General features: G+C 58.7%; 2 protein-coding genes across 6 annotated transcripts in view; both read left to right on the forward strand.

Moving 5' to 3' along the window:
* The window catches only part of BCAS3 (BCAS3 microtubule associated cell migration factor), a 616,861-nt gene extending 611,163 nt beyond the window's left edge, over positions 1-5,698 (forward strand). For 3 of the 5 annotated variants that reach the window (XM_047080915.1, XM_047080917.1, XM_047080919.1), the window contains one exon: positions 4,891-5,698. In XM_047080915.1, coding sequence (XP_046936871.1) covers positions 4,891-5,039 — 149 coding nt within the window. In that variant the 3' untranslated portion in view covers positions 5,040-5,698. Of the gene's footprint in view, positions 1-1,375; positions 1,467-4,890 lie in introns of all 5 variants that reach the window. The other 2 variants (XM_047080916.1, XM_047080918.1) reach the window with 1 other exon arrangement.
* A 7,347-nt stretch (positions 5,699-13,045) lies between these two features.
* Positions 13,046-21,159, forward strand: TBX2 (T-box transcription factor 2). Its single transcript, XM_047081739.1, has 7 exons — positions 13,046-13,440; positions 14,551-14,818; positions 15,794-15,940; positions 17,142-17,218; positions 17,319-17,482; positions 17,942-18,579; positions 20,707-21,159. The coding sequence occupies exons 1-7, from the start codon at positions 13,046-13,048 to the stop codon at positions 21,157-21,159; spliced, it is 2,142 nt and encodes a 713-aa protein (XP_046937695.1).
* The last annotated feature ends 1,574 nt before the right edge of the window (positions 21,160-22,733 follow it).

Here is a 22,733-nt window from a genome sequence, read left to right on the forward strand (position 1 = left end):
AGTGAACTACCACAGAGACTCCCTCATTCTGCACGGCCCAACCCCGGGCGGGCCGACATTTGCAGCCAACCAGACTCCTGCCTCCTCACACAGACTAACCGTGACTCCTCCCTAGGTCTCCTTTGCATACATGACCAGGTAGCAGAGTAGCTCTCCCTGACAAGGGCAGCCACCTCCCTGCCCCTTTTGACACCTTTGCATTTTGCCAGACTCCAGGTGGAATGGGAGCAACAAGAGGCTTGAGCATTCCCTTTCCTTCACTTATTTCGCGAGAGCCCAGGCACCTCCCTTGTAGTTGCTGCTCATCCCATTGTGCCCCTATCCCCCATGACTTGCCCATCCTGGTCATGGCATCAAGGGGCATCTGTGGATAGTAGGCCCATTCTCCAATGAGAGCCAGTATGGGAATGGGTGGGCACAGCCAGCGGTGGGCATTGGGACCCAGTCGGTGATGCCTGGAGTTGCCAACATCTCCATCCTGGGGCCAAACCGGCACCAGTTCTCTCTCGGGGAGACTGTATACCTAGAGCCGGTGACCTCCTACTCTTCCTTGGTTTTGCCGTCTGTAAGATGGGGAGACAACCACCCAACTCCCCGGCACACAGGGTCACTGGAGGATGTGAGGGCACAATAAGTTATCTTCTCTCTCAGTCCAGCAACTGGTCTGGGAACTATTCCTCATCCCCTACTGTGCTTTGAGGCCAGGGGAGCAACCTCTCTTAGAGCTGGCATTTTCCCACTGGCCAGAATCTGCATTCTTCTAAGCAGAGAGGCTGCTGGGAGTGATTTCTTAGCCACCACCACCCCCCACTTGACAGAGCCCCCAGCTCCCCTCTGCGGCCCTGGCAGGTAGCTGGTGGACTCTCCCCACGAGCTCACCTCAACTTTGGCAGAGCTGCCCAGAACTGGGGACTTGGGAATGGGGAAGGAGGGCAGCAGCCCAGAGGCTGGGCCCCTGAGTCAAAAGGTCTGGAGGTGTCCCCCAGAACTCTGCAGCCTGCCTTTGTCTCCTCTCCCTCTAGCAACCTGCCCACATGGGGTGTGTCCTGGCACCCTTCTCTCCCCTTCCCACAGCTGCCCTCATGCTCTGTGTGCAGCTCCTCTCTCCCCACCCCCCCCATGCCGAAGGGGGTCTCCACTCTGTCACACCAGTTCCAAATCTGGGACCCTGAAGACTGACCGGTCCTCACCCCCCTACACGTGCATGTCACTACCCTCCTTGACTGCAGGACTTTGCTGCAAGCCTGCCCTCCTCCCAGCGTGACACCCCACACCTCCTCACTCCTCCTCCACCTGCTTGCAGAGATCAGTGTACTTCTCAATCGTTGTCCATATCTTTTCCAAAAAGATTCCTCAATGCTTTTCTTTTCAAAAGGGAAAAAAAAAGGAAAAAAAAAACAATGCCAACAGCCCAGCGTCCGTGAGCAACCCAACAGTAACAAAGCAGGTGTTCGGGATGGAGGAAGGTAAGGCCACACATTTCCATTTGCCGCTTGCTCCTAGGGCTGGGCGGCCGGGGTAACTCGAAGGTGGGGGAACCTGTGTGCAGCCCTCCTCCACTTGCTCTTCCGCACACACTCATTGCCCTGTCTCAGTGAGAAGAGAAAAGGGGGTTGACGGAAGGCATATGGAAAAGTGCCCAGGTCCAGCCCGGCGCTGGCTCTTTCACTGATAGTCCATACTTGAGAAGAAGCTCCCGACTCCCCTTCCCACATCATTCATTCAAGAAATGTTTTCTGAGCACCAACTCTTTTCCAGGCCCAGTGGTTGGCATCAGGGATACAGAGATAAGGCACAGACCCAGTCCCTGAGAGGCTTTCCCCCTGGATGGGGACACACAGTGTGAACAGATGGTGCACAGAGTGTTAGAGGGCCTGGGGCAGAAGGAAGTACAGAGCACAGTGGGGCCTGGCCAGCTCTGCAGGACAGCAGGACAGGCTCACGGAGGAGTAGACACATGTGCTAACCTTTGGAAGATGAGTAGGTGTTCTGGGGGCCTGGGGATCCTGGGAAGGGTTTTTCAGTCAAAGGAAATTGCAACAGCACAGACCCAGGGGCCTGAGGCAACTTGGAGAGATCCCAAAACTGCACAAGTTCATTACTTTGGTGCTTCAAATCCAATAATGAGTGGCATTGGTGAGGTGGGGTCTCAGGGGCAGGTCATGAAAGGTCATTTTTGTAGTGCTGAGTTTAGGCCTTATCCTGAGGACTATTGGGAGTGATAAAGGTTTTTAAGCAGAGAAAAAGCGAGATGAGGTTTGTGCTGTAGACAAGCCATTCTGGCTTTGGTAAGTGGGATGGACAGCGGGTGCTGGAGGTTAGGAGGCCAGTAGGGAGTTCTTGAAATTATCTAGGTGGGAAGTGCAGGCCTAACCAGGCAGCGGCAGTGCGAGTGGAGAGGGGGGATGAGGCTGGAGGAGATCGACTGGGCAGAGCTTGACCACCCGGGATCTGGGGGCAGGGGAGAAGCCTGCCCACTCCCATCTTACCCCAGGCCTAACTGGTGAAGAGAAAATGGGAGCCAGGCAGGTCAGGCTACATCTGGCCCCCTAAGAATGGCAAACTCATAAGTCCCTTTAGCAACGGTCCCTGCACTGTCACATGATGGGATGAGGTGTGAGCGGGACCCCTGGAGCTGCCGAGGGGGTTGCCCTTGGCCAGTGCCAAGAGGCAGTGGGGGTGCTGTGCTTGGTCCTGGGCTCCAGTCTCCTCAGTTTCCTTGGCAGCGTGGATGTGTCAGAACTTTGCATCAAGAGCTATGGGCCTGTCCCCCAGCTCTGGAAGGGGGCCAGCCTTCCCTATACTAGTGGCCATTCCTGCTCCTTCATCTGGGGCTTTCTTGCTTAGGCTTGGTGTCCAGATCCTAAGGAAGCCCCTGCTTTCCTTGCTACTGCGGGTGTTCCTCTCTCCTGCCCTCCTGGCCCTGCCGTTAGCGCCCCCTAGTGCCAGGATGGCCATGCATGAGGGCAAGGGTCTCTGAAATCCAGTGGGGCTTCAGAGATCCCCCACACGCTCCTTGGCTTGCTTGTGGGCAAAGAAGGGAACAAAGGAAGCTTTCTTGGAGTCTGATACTTCCATGCAGAAATTCCAGGGTCTATTCTTTGCTTTCCCATCCTGTCCCTCTCTTGGCACATGGTCTGTACTCCCAAGTTAGGGTGAGACCAGAGAACGAGTAGGGAAAACAGAGCTCATGCAGTAGTCACCTGCCTTGTTTTCTGTCCATATGTAGATAACTCTTGATGTATCCCAGGGCCCCTGGCCCAACAGGGAAGCCAGTGCGTCTTGGAGACTGGGACCATCATCGGGCCCACAGCCCCCTCCTTCCACTGCCCCCTATCTGCTGAGAGGTTCCAGTGTCCAGTGCACCCTTCCAGCCTGGACCCGGGCCCCAGACATGTCTATGCAGCCTGAGGGCCCCTCACGGCCAGGTACAGGTGCCTGCTCTGAAGGCACACTCTCCCACCCCATTCTGTGGTGGCTGCGGGGTAGCCTCTGTGCTTTGGGGGTGACCTATAAAGAGTGGGAGTCAGTGGTTAGTGCCTGGATGGCTGCTGGTGGCCAGCCCAAGAGTAAAGTCCATGACTCATTCCCTAACCAAAACTAGCTGTGCTGTGTGTGTATGATGGCAGGGGGCCTGGGAGCAGGTGCAAGCTGGAGATAAAGGTCTCAAGCCAGACCAGACAAGTATAACATTCAAGCACACCTTGCTGTTCCAAGTGGCAGCTTTGGGGTCCAGAGCTCCCGGGGTGGACGGTTAAGATCCTCTCAGTCCCAGGCAAGTGTACCTTGGAAGAAGAGAAATTGCAGGTCACCACATCTTGGCTTGGGGTAGGCTCCCAGAGTCTTCCCAGGTATGTGTGTGCCCGTACCTCAGAGCCCACTATGAGGGACTGAAAGGGGATAGAAACCAGCCGCTTGCAAAAAACCAAGGTGTAATTCCTTCTTCCTTTCATTCAGCACGCAAAGAAATCTATTTCCACCCCACCTGCTCCAGTCCCTATCTTAAGTCAAGAGATGGTGGTGGGGACAGTTAAGGTGCCCACCACTCAATGAGATAGGGCCAGTTGCCCTATCTAAGATGGCAGCATGGCTGTGCTGGGGCCAGGGAAAGGGCAGTAGAAGGGGTTGGAGCCTCCCTGCCTACTTCCCAGGGCAACCCTGAGCAAGTACATTCTGAGGGGCCTCCAGGACACTTGAGGGATAAGAGGAAGGAAGGAAGGAAGGAAGGAAGGAAGGAAGGAAGGAAGGAGATACTGCAGGCAAGTAGGGACCTTCCCTCCATTGGAATAGGCCCCTCTCAAACCAGGCATTCCCTCCTGCAGGGAAACAGGACACTTTCCAGGAGGTGCCAAAGATGAGCCAAGGCCTGGCCAGCAGGCAGATTGGATGGGTCAGAATATGTAAGCAAGTGAGTTGCTAAGCCAGGGTGGAAGCTCTGGGTAACAGGCAGGGCCAGGGAGGAAAGGTAGGGACAGATCAGGCAGGAAAGCTGCAGTCCTTGCTGTGGTCTGTCTTTTCTCCTGCCTAACCAGTAGATCCAGGACCAGAGCCACTTACGGAATTGGGGAGCATGCTGGCTGAGCATGAGTATGTGTGCAGGTGTGGGCACACGTCCCGTGTATGGCAGTGTGGTCCAGACAAATCAGCAGGGTGGCCATACTTCTGGCCCAAAGGGATTCCCACAGTGAGGGAAAGACTGTGGCCTAAAACTGGAGTCTCCTAGCCAAGGGAGCTTCTCCCTCCTTCGGCTGAGCTCTGTGACCTGAGCTGCTGCCTGGTGCATCTGGGGAGCAGGTGGAGATCCCCCTCCAGGCAGACAGCCCAGCCCAGGGTGTGCCCCTCCCCCCAGACCCACTCTGACCAGGCCTGGTCCTCTCCTCTGTCTTGCAGAACTACAGCGAGAGGGAAGCATCGAGACTCTGAGTAACAGCTCAGGCTCCACCAGCGGCAGCATCCCAAGAAACTTTGATGGCTACCGATCTCCACTGCCCACCAACGAGAGTCAGCCGCTCAGCCTCTTCCCTACTGGCTTCCCATAGTACCAGCAACCTGCTTCTGACTGGCCGGCCCACTCACCTGCTGGGGGGAGGGGGAGAAGCCCCCCTCGTGGTCCTACCCTTCAGTCTCTGCTCCTCTTTCACCAACCACCTTCCCCAAGCTTAGTGACAACAGCCGCCCACCCTCCCTGGATGGAGAAGAGACCCTTCTCCAAAGCACCTTGGCACACTCTGACCTCTGTCCCCCATCAGTGGGGCTGTGGCTGAAAAAGACTCTGCAGAAGTTCCGTCCCCTCCTCTGCACATGATGTCCTGCATTGGATCCGCTTTTGTATTTTCTAACCATACCCACAGGGGGCTTGGGAGGAGAGAGAGTGGATGGCCCGCCTGGGCATTTTGACCCTGAGCAGACAGCTCTAGCCCACTCCTGGCTATGATATGCACTGCCCAGTTTCCCTTGGCCAACCTCCCTTTGGCATAGGGTAAACTGAGGCCCAGAGTATCAGGGAAGGAGGAAGGAAGGAGAAGCACCCCCCCTTCCTCTTTTCTTTCCCCTTTGGCTCATGGGAAGGATTTGTCTTTTTTGTCTGTAAGCCCTTTTACCCTGGTCCTGTACTGTTGAGTGAAGGAAACCGTGGTTACCAAGACCCTGTCAAAAAGTGCACGTCTTGTCCAATAAATCACGCTGCAATTGGTGTCTATCCCTGAGTTGCTGGGGTCAGGGTCCTCTCCAAGCACCGAGCAGAGTCCTGTGGGCCTGACCATGTGTCCCTGCTTCCAGCACCCCCTGCCTTGATGATACGAGCAATTGATTGGAGAGTCAGTGGGGGGGTAAGAAGGAGGAGAATATTTGCTCTGCAATTTGGGTAGGGCCTGATTTAAATTTATTCTCCAAATTTCTTGCCTGTTACCAGAGCAGGTAGTTCTGGAGGCACCACAGGCCTGGAGCCTCCCTGGCTGTGGCAGTCAGGGCCAGTCAGGTCCTCGACATGGGCTAAGGGAGGACTGCTGGAGGAAAGACCCTAACCTTATCTTTAAGGCGGGCACTTTGTAATTGCTTCTTTTTTCAAACTCAGAAGGTGAAAAGTTAGGTGTAGGTAGGTCTCTTGAAACCTGGCTGGAACCTTGGATGACAGGTTCCTGATTTTGTTCCCCTATCTCTTCCCAATTCTGGACCTAAAGTGAATGGCAGAAAGGAGACAGGAACAGCAGGAGCAAAAAGGGGTGTTGAGCATGAAGGAGACTAATGGTAGCCCTTGTTCCCCTCTTCCCTGAGAACCCAGAAAAGCCTGGGAGGTTTGAAGGAAACCCACTGAGCCAGGTGTGGTTTGGGGTAAAGTTTAATGTAATGGTTGCAGATGAGTTGAATTCACAAGCAGGGATCCCCATGCAACCATCCAGCCGGAACTGGAGCAGCATCTAGAGCCTCTGCTCCTTTCACATGCATCCCATCCAGTCCTCACAACTGAAAAGAGACTTCATCCTCAGTTCCCTCCACCGGGTCAGCTGGGCATCTTGGGAGAAGCGGGACCTGAATCAAACTAGGCTCTGTAGGCTGAGTAGATGGCCTTCCATAGGGTGGCTTAAGCCAGTCCCTCCTGTCTGGGGACCTGCAAGGTGAGGAATCACATGCCCTAGAGAGGCATGGCTGGGAACATAAGGAGGTCTGGGCACAGCCAGTGGGGGCTGTCAGACTAGCAGCAGCTTTTCACCATTTCAGCTGAATCAGAGACACTGATGTGTCTGGCACATCCCCAACCCCCAGCCAGAGCAGTGTTTCAGTCAAAAAGGGACGGCGAAAGAGGTGCCACCAGGCTGCCAGTGCATACTATCTATTGCTTGGCTCCCTGGGGATGGGTCCAGAGCTCTAGGAAAGGTGAGCCCCTCTGAGTCCACGTGGGTTTATGGATGGGGCAGATATAGGGAGCTCTCTCCAACCATTCAGGGAACCGGCTGGCAGCTTAGAGTCAGGAGTCCTCCCTGGCTCAGCCCTTTCCCTCCAGGGGGTGCAAAACATCTGTGGCCTCCTCTAGTCAGGGAAAGTGGTGGGTGTAGGGCTGGACTTGCCGGCTGAGCTTGCAGGACAATCTGGTTATTCATCTGCTCACAGCCAGGGCAACTCTTTGAGTATGTGGGGGAAGGGGAAGGATAAGAGAGGCCAGATAAGCTGGCCCCATGGCGGCTGCCACAGAGCTCAGGTTATCAGAGAGGCCTTGGGCCTGGCCCCTGGCTAATTGGGGAGGTTATGGACCCTGCCACAGCCTGTAATCAGCTGGAAGTGAGATCTGGGCCCCCGGGTGGGGGACCTCACTGCCCACTGGCCCTGGAGCAGCCAGCCTCCTATCCTCTAGAGATAACACCAAGGGCAATCTCCCACCTCACCCCCCAGAAGCCCAGCAGACCTCCATGATGGCATTACTTACCTAGGAGGCCATTAGAACAGGCATCTAATTGTGGCCTGACCGAGTGACCTTGAGGAAGCCATGTGATCTCCCTGATTCTCACAGTGCTACCTGCTCAACGGGCAAATTACCATGGACTTTCTCTCAGTTTGATGCAGGAAAAAATATCTTCATGGTCTGTGAGGAGGCTGATGGGAGTTGGGGTGGCAGCTCAAGGAGGGAGGGCACTGTCTGGGATTGATCTGAGAAAAGGCCCAGTGGTCCCAAGGCAAATTCAGGCACACAAGCACTCTGCCAAACAGTATCAGCTCTGGAAGCAAGCAGAGGCCAGAGCAGGCAGCTGCCAGTCTGGGATTGGAAATGGTTTCTCAGGTGCTCATTTTTCTGCTGTTCACAGATCAGAGAATTTCTAAACTAGAAAGAACTTAAGAGAGCACTGTTTGGTCCTCATTTTGCAGATGAGAAGCCTGAGCCCCAGAGAAGGCCCTGGCCTTGCCCACGGTTACAAAGTCACACAGCTAGTCTGACCTCTGTCTGCTCCTTACTGCCTCACATGCCCTGGCTGGTTCCCTTACAGGGCCAGATTCTGCACTGGCCTGCACCCCCGCACAGTCCAAGACTCTGATCCCACTCACTCCCATCCCGTACTCCTGAGAGCTTTCAGACCCAGCCCCTGACTTTGAAGCTGCTCCCTGTCCCTGTGTAACTTGGAAAGGCAGCCCCTTCCTACAGACCTAGAGCTGGAAACTCTAGCGGCAACTGGAGAAAGCATCTGGTATATCTTGTATTCAAAGCAAGAGCCCAGCCTGAGTGTGGGTCTCCAAAGTCTCAGTATTGTCTTGCTGTAGAAGTAGGGGTAGCTATCAGGACAGCAATGACATCACCAGCTTCTAAGGAGTGGATGGAGCCTTGCTCTCAAGGTCCCAAGGTCCCATCCCAGCTCTGCCACTGGTAGCCATGTGGCTTTGGGTAAATTACTGCACCTCTGGGCTTCAGGGTCCTCATTTGTAAAATGGGGAGAGGTGCAAGCCCTGCCAAGAGGAAGAGCTGGGCTGAAGCAAGCAAAAGGGAAGTTGCAGGTCAAAAAAGGCAAAAGGTTGGTTTGAGGCCCAGAGACTGCCCAGACAGGCCAGGTAGCTCTACCTCGGGAGAGGGAGGGCCGGTGCGGCACAGCTGGAGCCCTGATTGTAGTGCGCAGCCCCCCGGACGCTTCGCCGCCCGGCTCCCTGGGAAAGTTTCTTGAAAGCAAATCCAAATCCTGGTGAGCGCTGGCAGACCAGCCCCGCCCTTCTCTCGCAGGTGGGCTGGTCCTCGGGGTCCTTCCTGCGATTTGCCCCCTCTCTCAAGTGCCACCGGAGCGTGGCCTGTTCGCGCTGCCGTGATCCCAAGCACCCACACCCACCATTTCACAATTGTGTGCGTCCACGCACACTCAGGTTCACAGAGGTACACCTCACTTTTGCCGACCCGCCGCTCCGAAGCGGACAGCGGCGACCAAGACTCCAGAGCAGCTAATAGTCTGGAGCCCCTTAGGGTTACGGGGTGCCCAAAACTCTGGGGAAGTCGTCCAAAGTTCAGAGGGGACGCGCCCTGGGTTGCCGGCCCACTGACCTCCCCCTCGCCCTCGCCCTCGGGTGTAGAACGACACCCTTCAAAGACAGGTCTGTCCTGGACCAGAGCGGCCAGGCGGGACCTCGGCTTCGCATTAGCCTGAAAGACTGGGGACTGGGCCACACAGGCCGTGGCTGCTCAGGCACTTCCCGGAACCTACCCGGAAAAAAGTGGCCCCGCGCCTTTCCTGGCGCAAGGCTGGGGCCATAACGCGGGCCTGGAAAAGGTCGCGCCTCCCGCTCTCCCCACACCCCCCAAACCATCCCAGCCACTTGGCCCGACCCTGCGCGGGGTAATTGGGTCGGGAGGGAGGCGTCGGGCGGGCGGCGACTCCAGAGAGACTGTGCGCCTGTCAGCAGCAATTTGTCTAAGTGGACGGGACAGGCCCGGCCGCTGTGGGCCAGGGTCATCGAGGCCGCGGCCCCCACCCCAGCCAGACCCGGGACCGCGGGGGAGCCGGGCCCGGCCGCTAAACCGGGCTGGCTGGCGCCAAGACTCCGGGAGGCGCGGGTCGGTCCGGGAAGCGGGAATGGGAAGCAACTCTGTGTCTCCCCGCGCCCCACCACCACACACACATACACACGCTACACGCCAAGACGGGGACAGGCGCCCAGTGGCACCTCCACTGCTGGTCACACGCATAGGCCACACACATCACCTGAGCTTAGCCCGGGCACACTCATTTCCTTAGTACTCTTCTCATGACAGCCCCCAGCTACGTCGCACGACGCAGGTCCCCACTCGACCACTAAGCCATCCACGCGGGCGCACGCGAATCCACGCCCGGTCACACAGACCAAAGACACCAGCGAGGCCCAATCCGCGGCAGGTCCCATCAGTGGCCCTTAACCACGCGAAATGTTACGGGGCCAAGGACAGACGGGCAGCCCAGCGAGGCTCAGGACCAAGGAACCACACCTCCCAGGCCTTCCCAGCCCGATTTCCTGGTTGCAGGAAGCGTGGAGCGTACTGAGGGCGCGCAACCACCCGCCAGAGGCGGGGAGGCCCGCGCCCGTCCGACGCCCGAGCCCAGGACTGCCTGGGAGAGGGAGGGGCGGCTGAGCGCGCGTCCCCCGCCCGTCTGCGGGGCCCGACCGATGCGAAGTGACAGGGGCCGGAGCTTTGTTGTGGAGCCTCGGCCGCCTGGCGCCAGCCGCCCCCGCCCGTGCCCTCCCCTCTCCAGCCCCGGGCGGCTTGCGAGGCGCCCCCCGGGGCCTCTTAAAGAGACACGAACTCTCAGCCCCGGGGACCACCCCCCCAAGAGGCGCCTGTTCCCGGGAAGGGGAAGTGGGGTAGACCCAGGTGGGGGAGGGGCCGAGCAGGAGCTGGGAACCTCTAGGCGCCGCTCCGAGGCCTCTTGGGCCTCCCCTGCCTGGGTTTTCGAGGAGGCAAGGATATCCCTCGCTGGAGAGTATGGCTGGGGGGGGGGGGGGGGTCGGTAGATTCAGAATCTTGAGGGCGGCTGTAGCAGGACCTCGGGGTGGTTGCGGGACAGCAAGGCCGGGCAGACGACAGGGGCCTGACTGGAAAGAGCCTGTGACCGCGGGAGGGCAGGTCCATGACCCAGTGGCTGTGGCCAGCTGGGATCGTGGTCCCCAAATGCAGCCGCTGCACCGTCGCCGGGTTTCTTCGGCAAACAACCCAGGCCAGCGTGTTTCTCGAACTCTCCGGGCCTTGGAACTCTGGACCAGCTACGGATCTTTCCCGGGAAAATGTCCGAATTGCATACAATTAGTTGTACACACATTCTTACGAGTAGGAAAGTATGTGTACACGCACGAGTTTGCAAATGTATTCACGTATTCCCAGGCCCGCACCCGGATTCCCGGCTAAGGAACGCTGCCCTTTTATCTGGTCACCTCACTGACTGCGCAAACCTGCCCACACATGTCCCTCCCTGAGGGGCCATATCCCGCCTAAATGGAGCCGGCAGGACTTTGCCTATGCAAAGCTGCAACGGATCCTGCCACATCTTCGCAGACTGCGCAAAGCAGAGTCAAAGATTCGTTCGGGACAGAGAGGAGGCACTACAAGAAGAGCAGGGTTTTGAAGGAAAACCCTGTGGGGGCGGCGCTCATTTGCGAGCTGGGTAAAGGAGCTTTGAGGGCTCCGGGACTGGCCTGGAAAAGTAGAAAAAAGGTCGCAGAGGCCAAACCACTCCGGCCGGTCCTGAACCCGCACTCCTTCGACTTAGCAGGCTTTACATGCCAGGTCCACGTGTGCAGCGAAAAGGTGCCCTGCGACTTGGTGTGCGTAGTGGACGGCCAGTGTTGCCTGGATCACTGTTGGATGTGGGCTGTACACACCTACCACGCGGGCACAGGGCCCACACCGGCTGAACTCACCCTCACTTGTATTGGTTGTGCGGGCAGGAGTGTCACCTATGTGCAGTACGTGGTCCTTCTTATCCTTCGAACGCGACCACCAGGAATCAGTCTGAGTGTCAGCGCCCCAGCCCGATTCACGGCAGGTGTGTGACGGCTTCACTCTCTGGGCACACTCCTTAAGTTGCCGCTCGCGCCGCGCACAGTGGGCACCACCATACAGAGCGCACAACACACACACACACACACCCATGTGGCAGGGGGGGGATACTGGGGCTGGTGAAGAACGAAGACTGCCGATAGTCGGGGTGGGGATGGATTCAACCACAGGTGAGTGCAAACATTCCGACCCCCGTACTCGTTTCTCTGCACTACTGAACTTGGGAGACTAGCGCTTCGGAGAGCCGGAAACAAACTCTAGGAATGTGGCCGAGAGCGGAGAAAGGATGCCGCTGTTTAGGATGAGGGAGACTTGTGTCTCCGGTACCGGATACGGCGAAAATTCGTTGCGCGGGTCAAGAATCTGGGGACCGGGACCAGCCGTCCAGCTCGGCGAACTATGCGCTCACCTTCCTAGCCCCGAGGACCCGGCTCTCCCGGCCGTCGGATGTCTCAGGGCTGGATGCAGGAGGCAGGATACTGGGCTGAGTTCAGGGCTTGCCCAGAATTCCAAGTTCCTCCTGAGTCTTCCTGTGAGGGGGAGGCGCGGACTGGGGGGTCCCCGCGTTTCCCGAGTACAAGGCCGCATCCCACTCCCTCCCATGCCGGCCCCACCGAAGGGCTCTACCACCGCTCCACTCACCGGCTCCCGCCACCTGGGTTCCTCTCCAGGACCTCGGCCGCCCTTGCCTCCCGACTCGCCCGCCCACCGGCCTCTCTTTCCAGTTCCCTCCGGAGTGCAGGGGCCCCGGGCGGCGCCTCCGCCGAGAGCGGGGTCGGAGGCCAAGCTGGGGCGCGGGCCAGAGCGGCTGAGCCGCCGGGCGAGGGAGAAGGAGGGCGCCCCCTCTCCTCACGGGGCCATGTCAATGCTTTGCACTTGGAGCCGGCGTGCGGCTGGGGGGTCCTTCCCCAGGGCCTTGGGACCCGGTCGCCCCCCGCCTCAGGCCCTTTCGGCGGGTCGGGTCGGCCCGCCGCTCTTTCCCGTCCGGGCGCAGGCAGCCGCGGGCGCGGGCGGTGGGGTGGGGGCCGGGGCAGGGGGAGGGGTCTCGGGGCCCGCTTGCCCGTCATTGGTTAATATTTTATTCTGTTGACATGTTTTCTTACTGCTGAGGCTTCCGACACCTTCTCCCCGGCCCCCCCTCCCGGCCGGAGCTTGGCTAGAGCTGTCAAAACCCCGCCCCCGGAGACCCACAATTGGTCCAAAAAGCGTAAAATCAGCAATCAAGGGGGGCCTGGCTCGTTAGCGCAGGGGATCCGAGCAGGGCAGGACATGTGAGATAGTCACAGTTTTCCAGAGATCACGACAAGATCTAACCAGTCGCGCGTGGTCCCCGGCGCCGGAGCGGGCCAGCCCAGCCCAGCGCAGAGCCCCCGCCACCCCCGCGCCCAGAGCCCCGCGCCCCTCGCCGTGCCTCGGACGGAGAGCCGGGAGGAGCCGCCGCTGCGCTTGCCACCCGGGTCGCCCTTCCTCCGCGCGCGCCGCCGCCCGGGCCGGGGGTCCGAGCCGCGCGCCCCCGGCCCCGGCCCCTGGGCGCCTGGGCCGGATGTCCCGATGAGAGAGCCGGCGCTGGCGGCCAGCGCCATGGCTTACCACCCGTTCCACGCGCCACGGCCGGCCGACTTCCCCATGTCCGCCTTCCTGGCGGCGGCGCAGCCCTCCTTCTTCCCGGCGCTCGCACTGCCGCCCGGCGCGCTGGCCAAGCCGCTGCCCGACCCGGGCCTGGCGGGGGCGGCGGCCGCGGCGGCCGCGGCGGCGGCGGCGGCCGAGGCGGGGCTGCACGTCTCGGCACTCGGCCCGCACCCGCCCGCCGCGCATCTGCGCTCGCTTAAGAGCCTGGAGCCCGAGGACGAGGTGGAGGACGACCCCAAGGTGACGCTGGAGGCCAAGGAGCTGTGGGACCAGTTCCACAAGCTGGGCACCGAGATGGTCATCACCAAGTCTGGGAGGTAGGGCGGCCGGCTGGCCGGCGGGCAAGCAGGCGGGCGGGCGGGCTGGGGGACCCGACAGCACAGACCAGCGCCGAGCCTGCCGCTCGAGGCTCCGGGCTCTGGCCCCGGCGCCACGCTTAGCTCCCACAGGCAACCAAGTTGACTTTTCTCATTTGGCACCGAGAGAAATTTTAAAAACTAAAACATGAAAATCTCCCGAATAAAGTAAAACGAAAACATGCTGTTAAAGAACAGTCCTAACCATTCTGAGTCCCAAAGCTGAGGAGGTCCTGCGGCTCGGCCCGGGCGGGTCTCAGACATCTCCGCGGTAACTCAGCCTCGCCGCCTCGTTCTCCTGCCTCCCGGTCTGACTCGGAGCTCCAGGGAGATGTAGCATCTCCCGGACTGTCCTCTGACCCTGAAGCCCATAATGAAATCTGTACCATGCTAGGCCCTGGCTGGCCAGCCGATTCCAGCCGGCCGTCCCTTTCCGGCAGTAAGCCCCAAGCGGCCCTGTGGAAGCCTGACCCAGGCTGGGAGCCTTGTCCTGGCCCAAGGAGCAAAAAGCTCCCTACTCACACACCACTCCAGGCCTTAACGCCTGAAGAAAATCACAGCCCCCAGCCCCTCCACCCTTTGACTCAGCCGCCGGGAATCCAGGCCTCAGGTTCACCCTCTTCCCCCGAAACTTAAGGTTCTTGTTGGGCTGCAACCCAGTTACCCAAGCAAACATCTTCTGGTTTTATTTTTGGGAGTTTCAGTCCCAGTGGGCATATCTCCTGAATGAATTTTGGGAAGATTCAAAAGAAGCAGGTGTATTTCTAGGAGGCCTGGATTTCTTTCCTGGACATCCGCTTTCATCTCAGATGAGGGAGAAAGAGAGTCACCAGATCTGAGGATAAAGCCGATGGGAAACCATATAATAAGAGAGAGTTTGACAAGCGGAAATGGGATCCCCCAGGAATAATAACCACAGGTGGGGTCTCTCAGGCAGTAATATGGGGGCAGAGCCCAGACAACCGGGAAACACAGATGGGGAAGCTCCTGGCAGTGGTGTGTGCTTGGGGAGTGAGGTCCTCCGACATAAAACCGGGTCCCATGGAGTCTTGCCCTTTCCCTTCCTCGCAGGCGGATGTTTCCTCCCTTCAAGGTGCGAGTCAGTGGCCTGGACAAAAAGGCGAAATATATCCTGCTGATGGACATTGTGGCCGCTGATGATTGCCGGTATAAATTCCATAACTCGCGCTGGATGGTGGCGGGCAAGGCCGACCCAGAGATGCCCAAACGCATGTACATCCACCCAGACAGCCCGGCCACGGGAGAGCAGTGGATGGCCAAGCCTGTGGCTTTCCACAAGCTGAAACTGACCAACAACATCTCCGACAAGCATGGCTTCGTGAGTGCTGGGCGGGTGTGGGGATGGGGGTCGGAGCCTGAGTGTCCTACGCTGCAGGGGGTGGGGGCGGGAGAGCAGGCGGCGGGGTTCCCCAGAGAGGAGCGCTGGCCGAACTCTCAAAGTGCCCCTGCTTGGGTCACCGCCCTGTGGCCTATGCTGGCTGAGTCTGGGCCCAGAGGGCTCCCCTTTGCAAGCCTGGGTTGTGCGGTGGAAAGCCCCAGGCTGCTCACAATCTTGGCTGGGGTCAAGCCTTCCAAAGCTCTTCCTAGAGCCCAGCCGGAGGCAGGTGCGACTCAGTTGTGTGGCCTCTGGTGTTTAAGTGCTGAGCTTGGAAGTCCTGCCCCCAACCTCAGCTTGTCCTCACCCTTCCCCATGACCTGTGTCCCCATTTCCCTTCCCACCCCCTCCCCAGCCTAGGAGATTTAAAAGTTAAACCAGCCCCTTTAACATCCTAAGTCTCCATTCCCTCCTCCCATAGGCAAACGCCCTACCAGGAGGAGGGAGTTTGGGGGGTTCTCTCCATTTCTGCCTGAGGCAGGGCCCCAGCGAATGGGAAGGGGGGGGTGATGGGGCAAAAGGGATTGTCCGTTCAGAAGTAGGGCGCTCGTTGAGCCCCCAAAGATCCAAAGCTTCTCTCTGTAGAGTTACTAGGGGCTTAGCAATGAGCCCAGGAAGAGAGGTTAAGAGTGGAGTTTTATGGGGGTTTTGTTTTGTTTTATTTCTATTTTCAACTGGGATAATTTTTTTAAGTAGAGCGAGAAAGAGAGAGAAACTGTGATAAAGAAAGCTGAGAGAAAAATAAAAAGAAATATAGGAAAGAAAAAAGGCAGAGAAGACAGGAGAAAATAGCGAAGGAGGGGGTGTAGAAGGCAGACGAAGAGAGAGAGAGCATTGGAAAGAGGTCGGGTCCCCAGAGAGTAGAAATGCTCCAGCCAAAAGCTGGGGGCTATCGGCTGACCCGCACCCTCCCCACAGACCATTCTGAACTCCATGCACAAGTACCAACCGCGCTTCCACATTGTGAGAGCCAACGACATCCTGAAGCTGCCCTACAGCACCTTCCGCACCTACGTGTTCCCTGAGACCGACTTCATCGCGGTCACTGCCTACCAGAACGATAAGGTGCGCTTGGGGGGGGCGATGGGCCCAGCCCCTGCACCGATGCCCCCTTACACCTGCAGACTCCACCCCTTCACTCATATCTGCCCGTAGACCCCAGCACCCATCTCTCGCTCTCACAGCTCACTCCAGAGCAGCAAGTCTCATCTGTAACCGCAGCACCCACTGAAATCCTCCAGGCTCCCCCCCCAACCAAGTCCGTGACACGTATACACAGGCTCCCCCTCGGGGCGCTAACAGCTGGGCACTCCAAGGGGTGGGGATATTTACTTAGCAATTAGCCGAGACTCCCAGCCCGTGCTGACATTTTTACATTTTATTCGTTTATTTCTTGGCATTGGAATGGGAATTTAAATGAAGAGAGGGAGCCTGAGGCACCCTGCCCTGGCTCTCCTGACTCTCTGGAAACCAGCAATAGGAACCTGGGGCCCAGTTTTCACTCTCTCGGGGGAGCCAGAGGGCGGGACAGGTGACACAGCTTCCCAAAGTATCCCCACTCTGGGTCGGTCCAGGCTGTGAACCCCTTGGGAGGTGCTTAGAGAATTTTTCTGCTTGCTGCCTTTCTATCCCCCTTTTCTAGAGGTGCAGAGCTCACTCCCTCTGGGCCTGTGCCCATATACCACTCTCGGGAGAGTGTCCAAGTGTCCTGCCGGTCGTTCTTTTTGTCTTTGTGAAATGGCGTGTATGCGGGTATGTGGGCAACATTTCGGGAGACTCAGATACGTGTGGAGGAGTGTGAATTCGTTCTGTTCTCTGGGCACTTGCTTATTTTGTCTGTGTGTACTTGCGTGTGCGCGGGCCCGTGAGTGTGATTTGTCTCTGTGGTGTGGACTCGCGTGTGTTTTGCTGTCTCCGTGCGCGCCTGCTCCGATGCCCGGTTTGTTAAACTTGAGTGACCGAGTGCGTCTGTGTGCATGCTTGGGCAGATTTCGACTCTTTGCACACACCTTTGGGCTTGTGTGTGCAAGATAAGGGAATGTGCTTCGAATAAAGTGGAAGAGGAGAGACCCTGTGGCTTCCCGCGAGGCCCGCCCGCTGGTCTCAACTCGTCTTCCAGCTCGGAGAGTAGTATCCTAGGCGGGCGGGTATCAAGTGGACTTTCGCGGGGTTCTCCTCTGGGGCGGCAGCCTCGGACCTCGGGGTGCCTCAGCCCAGGCTGGAGGAGACTCGTCCTGACCTGGCGCCGCCCCCTCGGTCCCTGCAGATCACTCAACTGAAGATCGACAACAACCCGTTTGCCAAGGGCTTCCGGGACACCGGGAATGGCCGGCGGGAGAAAAGGTGAGGGGTGAGCTGGACGGCTGCGCGGTGGGAGACTGAGCCAGCAGAACGCTGGGGGGTGTGAGCTCGTCTCTGACCGGCTCCCTCCGCTCATCCCCAGGAAGCAGCTGACGCTGCCGTCTCTGCGGCTGTACGAGGAGCACTGCAAACCGGAACGCGACGGCGCCGAGTCCGACGCCTCTTCTTGCGACCCTGCCCCCGCGCGGGAACCGCCACCCTCCCCGGGGTCAGCGCCTAGTCCCCTGCGCCTGCATCGGACCAGAGGTGAGAGTTGGGTGGTCGGACCTGGGGTAGAGGAAGGGGAGGTTCTCCTTCCGACCCCAGGCTGGCTCTTTGCTCAGCTTCCGGGTAACCACAAAACCTGCGGGAAGCGTCAGCAGTGTGTCTGGGATGGGGCAAACGACCGAGGCCTTTCCAGTGAGGGCGGTCCGGGTATCCAGAAGATCTGGCTGCCCAGCTAGGTCCTTGGCACTGTGTGACTCTAGCAGTGAGTTTCCTTTACATGGCTCAATTTCTCCCGCTGTAAATACGGAGCCTTAGGTTAGGTGACCTGCAGCTGCCCCTTTGCCCGACGAGGATCTGGAAGTTCCTCGAACGTGGCTTCCTCGGGAGCAGGCCTCTCCCAGTCTCTCCGACCCGGTCCAGACACCGGTGGAGGAGGGGAGGCCTCGCGTCTGTCTCTTCCGGGACCCCTGTGACCTCCCGCGTCCTTTCTCCCTGCAGCCGAAGACAAGTCGTGCGCCGCGGACAGCGACCCAGAGCCGGAAAGGCTGAGCGAGGAGCGCGCAGGGCCGGCTCTCGGCCGCAGCCCGGCCCTGGACAGCGCCAGCCCCCCTCGCTTGACCGAACCTGAGCGGTCCCGGGAGCGGCGCAGCCCCGAGAGGGGCAAGGAGCCGGCGGAGAGCGGCGGGGACGGTCCGTTTGGCCTGCGGAGCCTAGAGAAGGAGCGCACGGAAGCAAGGCGAAAGGACGAGGGGCGCAAGGAGGCAGGCGAGGGCAAGGAGCCCGGCCTGGCGCCGCTGGTGGTGCAGACGGACAGTGCGTCCCCTCTGGGCGCCGGACACCTGCCGGGCCTGGCTTTCTCCGGCCATCTGCACGGGCAGCAGTTCTTCGGGCCGCTGGGGGCCGGCCAGCCGCTCTTCTTGCACCCGGGACAGTTCGCCATGGGCCCCGGAGCCTTCTCTGCCATGGGCATGGGTCACCTGCTGGCATCGGTGGCGGGCAGCAGCAGCAGTGGGGGGGCTGGCGGCCCAGGGACCGCCACCGGGCTGGACGCAGGCGGGCTGGGTCCCGCGGCCAGCGCCGCAAGCACCGCTGCGCCCTTCCCGTTCCACCTCTCCCAGCACATGCTGGCATCTCAGGTAAGACCTGTGATCTGAAGGGAGAAAGAGCAAGGTGGGCATAGGGCCTGGGGGTGTCATAGGTGCTCTGAGTTTCTAGCGGACAACGACTCTGTCCTGGGGAGACCTGACACTCCACCACACCTAGGTTCGGGGAGACTGAGGGTGTAGGTCTAGGGTCTCGCCAGGGTGCTGTTCTGACTGTGTGTGACTGTGGACAAGTGCCTGATCCTCTTTGGGCCTGTTTCCTTCCCTATAACTCCAGCATAGAGTGGCACCCAGTAGACTCTTCCTCTGACAGACTGAGTCTGCCTCTGGCTTTGTGAAGTCCACTTTCCTGGCCTCAGGACACTTCTCTTGGAAACAAAAACCCTTGGCTCACTGTCAGTCCCTGAAGGGCTAAGATGCCTGGAAAAAGGGAGTAGGAAGATTTGCAATATTTTCTGGACAATTGACTGCCAAAATGACCCACCTCTCAGATGCCTCTGGCCCCTTTCAGGCCCTCCAGAAGTCCTCCTGTTCCTTCCCCCACCTTAGGTCTCCCAACCACACATCTCAGGAAAGAAGGGCTCAGTTCCCCAAGCCCAGGCTGAAATTCTGAGCTCCCAGGGGAGACTTTATGAAACTGGCTAGGAGCAAAATAAGGAGACCCAATGGGGAGAGCGGCCTCTTTGGTTGCTTGGGTGGAATATTCCCTGTGGAAAGATTTGGAATCTCTACATTCATTTTCTTCCCTCTGAGGTTTCTGGCAAATTGAACCTTTGAGATCTTATCTTAAGGGAAGGAAAATAGGAGTTCAGGTCTGAGAAGGCTCCTTTGGTTCAGAAGCAAATATTTTTAAAATGGGGGAAGGGATCCTGAAATGGGTTTTAAATAGAGCTCAGTGTCAGGGATATGTGGAGTGAACATTTGAAACACTAACATCACATATCTGTGGCTCTGAGATGGCAAGGAAGCTTCTGGAAAATGTAGCTCAGGTCCTGGAGGTTTAATCTGCATCCTTGATTCCATATGTATGTGAATGCCTCCTCCCCAGCATGGGCATCATAAAGGTTGTCGGGAAGTCAGGGCTTCTAGATACAGCCTGGTCAACAGGTGCAAGGCCAGGTTGAGAGTACCCAGCACTCAGGAGGTATCACTTGGTATACTGCTACTGGTTAAGTTCCTATGCCTGAGTAGCCCGCCCTTGGCCATCAGGTAGAGCCAAATTTGGGGAGATTTGAAGCCTCCCTCCTTCCTCTCCCCCTGAGATACCAGGACTAAATGCCCAGTAGGACTTGACCTTCTCAGGAAGGATATTTTCTCATTCCCAACTGGGCTACTTCTTTCCTTCTCCCTGCCTGAGCCAGGCCTGAGGCTCCCTGGAAGCCCAGCACAGCCAGCTCCCTGCCCTCCTCCCCATACCCTCTTACTCTGGAGAGTGAGCCATTATCTCAAAGGTCAGATAATCCAAAAGTCGGGCCTCATAGACTCAGCAGATGTTTGTCAGGGTTTCCTGGCTACTGTGCTCTCCACGGGCAGACTTTGCATTCCTTCCTCAGCTGCCACTGAGGTGCTGCCAGGAGCTCTTTGTAGAATATCCAGGCCAGTTTATAAACGGATTGGCATCTATGCCCTTCTGACCCAGGCAGGAGATCCCTGAGCAGGCAGGCAGGTAGAAGGAGAATGTACGGAGTTCCTCACCGCTCCTGCCCAGGCTTTCTCAGTCCTTTGGGGCACCTGCAGATAGAAGGGCTGGGGAGGACACTCTTTTAAATGAGCAGAACCTCCCAAGACAGCCAAAGCTGCCTACTTGCCACCTGGCTCTATGCCTGCCCAGTTTCCTCCCTCTAGGCTTTTGCTCATGCTAGTTCAGCCACCTGGCATGTCTTTCCCTCACTCGTACTGTAATGCCTGGCACAGAGCTTGACGGCACCAGACCTTTGCATCATAACCTGAAGTGAGCTCCTGTCTAACTGGGTTTGGCCATAGGCATACTGGCTCTCCTCTACCTGTGCTGCTTGGGGTTACAGTTATGTGAGCTCTGGTATTATATTCCTAAAACAGTAGGGCAAGGATTCCTGGTGGTAGCACCACCCCCAGCACCCAGCTCACCCTTAGAACACCTCAGGCAGGATGCCTAACCCTTGTCTTGTTCTTTTCTTTCAGGGAATCCCAATGCCCACTTTCGGAGGCCTCTTCCCCTACCCCTACACCTACATGGCGGCCGCTGCGGCAGCGGCCTCTGCTTTGCCAGCCACCAGTGCTGCGGCTGCAGCTGCTGCCGCTGCGGGCTCCCTATCCCGGAGCCACTTTCTGGGCAATGCCCGGCCCCGCCTGCGGTTCAGCCCCTACCAGATCCCGGTCACTATCCCGCCTAGCGCTAGTCTTCTCACCACGGGGCTGGCGGCAGAGGGCTCCAAGGCTGCCGGCAGCAACAGCCGCGAGCCCAGCCCGCTACCGGAGCTGGCTCTCCGCAAGGTTGGGGCCCCATCCCGCGGTGCCCTGTCACCCAGCGGCTCAGCCAAAGAGGCGGCCAGTGAACTGCAGAGCATCCAGAGACTGGTGAGTGGGCTGGAGAGCCAGCGAGCCCTCTCCCCCGGCAGGGAGTCGCCCAAGTGAGGGGACTGCCCAGCTGCTCCGCTGCCACGCAGACCTCCCCGGCTGCCTGCCCCTGCTGCTTGGGACGTGTACAGCACAGAATGGGTATTTATTTAAATAAAGGAGCAAAAGCGGGCTGCTGCAGCCGGAATAGAGCCCTGGCCAGCCAGCCGGAGCCTGGGACAATTCCCCAGGCCCCAAGAAGAACCCGGCTGCCGGGAACACAGTCGCTTAGGAGCCACTGGTCACTGTCCAGATCTGCTCCGATGTCAAAGTGGCATTGGCCAGGTGTCCCTCCAGGTCCTCCAGCGCTGTGGGGAGGCCTCATTGCCCCGCCCAGTGGTCTCCTCGGGAGACAGAAGGTGCAGGAGTCAGGGATGGGAACTTCGGAGGGAACCCCAGAGCCCCTAGCCTTGGGCCTGGACCGCTTGAGAATCTGCAGTAAGGGATGCGGGCTCAGTGAAGACTGAAATCAGTGTAGACTTGAGCTGGGAGGGACCTGTTCTTTTAGTCCTCCCACTTCTTCCCCCGAAAGACAGGCGCTCCTCCCACCCCTCGGTCAGGGGAGGGAGTGGCACTTCTGCCTTGAGTCCCCAGGGGGAGAAAAAAAAAGATATTTATAAAATAAATGGTAATTTGTGTAAATAAGCTTTAAGGTTCCCAGAATATACAAATTGGTATTAATTTATTCAAAGGTGTACATTGCTGTGTACATAATATTTAGAGATTAATTCATAGCATTTAAAATTTCTTTTCATTTTACATAAGCATCTATATTGTACAGGGCTGGGGGGTCCTCGGCTGCGGGAGAAGCCCCATCCCTGGAGGGGCTCCCACCCCGCCAGCCCCTCGGCCCCTCCGCCCGGGCTTTGCTCGCCCGGCCCGCGGGCTCCACCTCAGGTTTTCACTTTTCGCTACCGAGCGAGACGAAAAGACAAAAACTCGAGAAAACAATAAAACGCTGCAATGCGAAGTGAACGGCGCTGTGCGCTCTGTGGGCCGCGTGGGGTAGGGGCGCAGCAAGCGCGTTAGGAGGGACTGGAGGCGGGGACAAAACGTCGGGCGCCCCCAGCTCGGCGGCAGCTGCACCCCGGGGGCGGCAGCAGGCTGGCTGGGGCAGCGGGCGGAGCTGCGAGGCCGAGCGGCGCCGGCGCGGGCCACCGGCTGGGCCGGGAGGCGCCGAGCCGCTTCGAGTCCCCCGCGCTCCCGGCGCGGGCCGCCTCCCAAGCCAGGGGCCGGGCTCCCTCTGCTGGCCACTTGCCTCCGGCCGTCGCCCCAGCCACTCTGCACCGGGACTCCTGACTCCCTTTCTGGGGCTCCAGAGTAGAAACGAATCCCGTTTTAGCGCCTCTGGGTAGGCGGAGCTGGTAAGATGGGTGCACCCTACTCCCTCTCTCCCTTCTGAGGAGGAGTTTGGCCGTGGTGCACCCACTACCGCGGACCCTAGAATCCTTTTCATCTCTCTGCCTCCTGGACCTCAAAAAGAAACCGTTCTTGGGGCGTCTGGCTGGCTCAGTGGGTAAAGCACAAGACCCTTGATCTTGGGGTGGTAAGTTTGGGCCCCACGTTTGACTTAGATATTACTTTCTTTAAAA

This window comes from Lynx rufus, unplaced genomic scaffold, assembly GCF_022079265.1.
Source record: "Lynx rufus isolate CCGP_SWC_20201006 ecotype Redwood Valley unplaced genomic scaffold, mLynRuf1.p SCAF_18, whole genome shotgun sequence".
Lineage (NCBI taxonomy): Eukaryota > Metazoa > Chordata > Mammalia > Carnivora > Felidae > Lynx > Lynx rufus.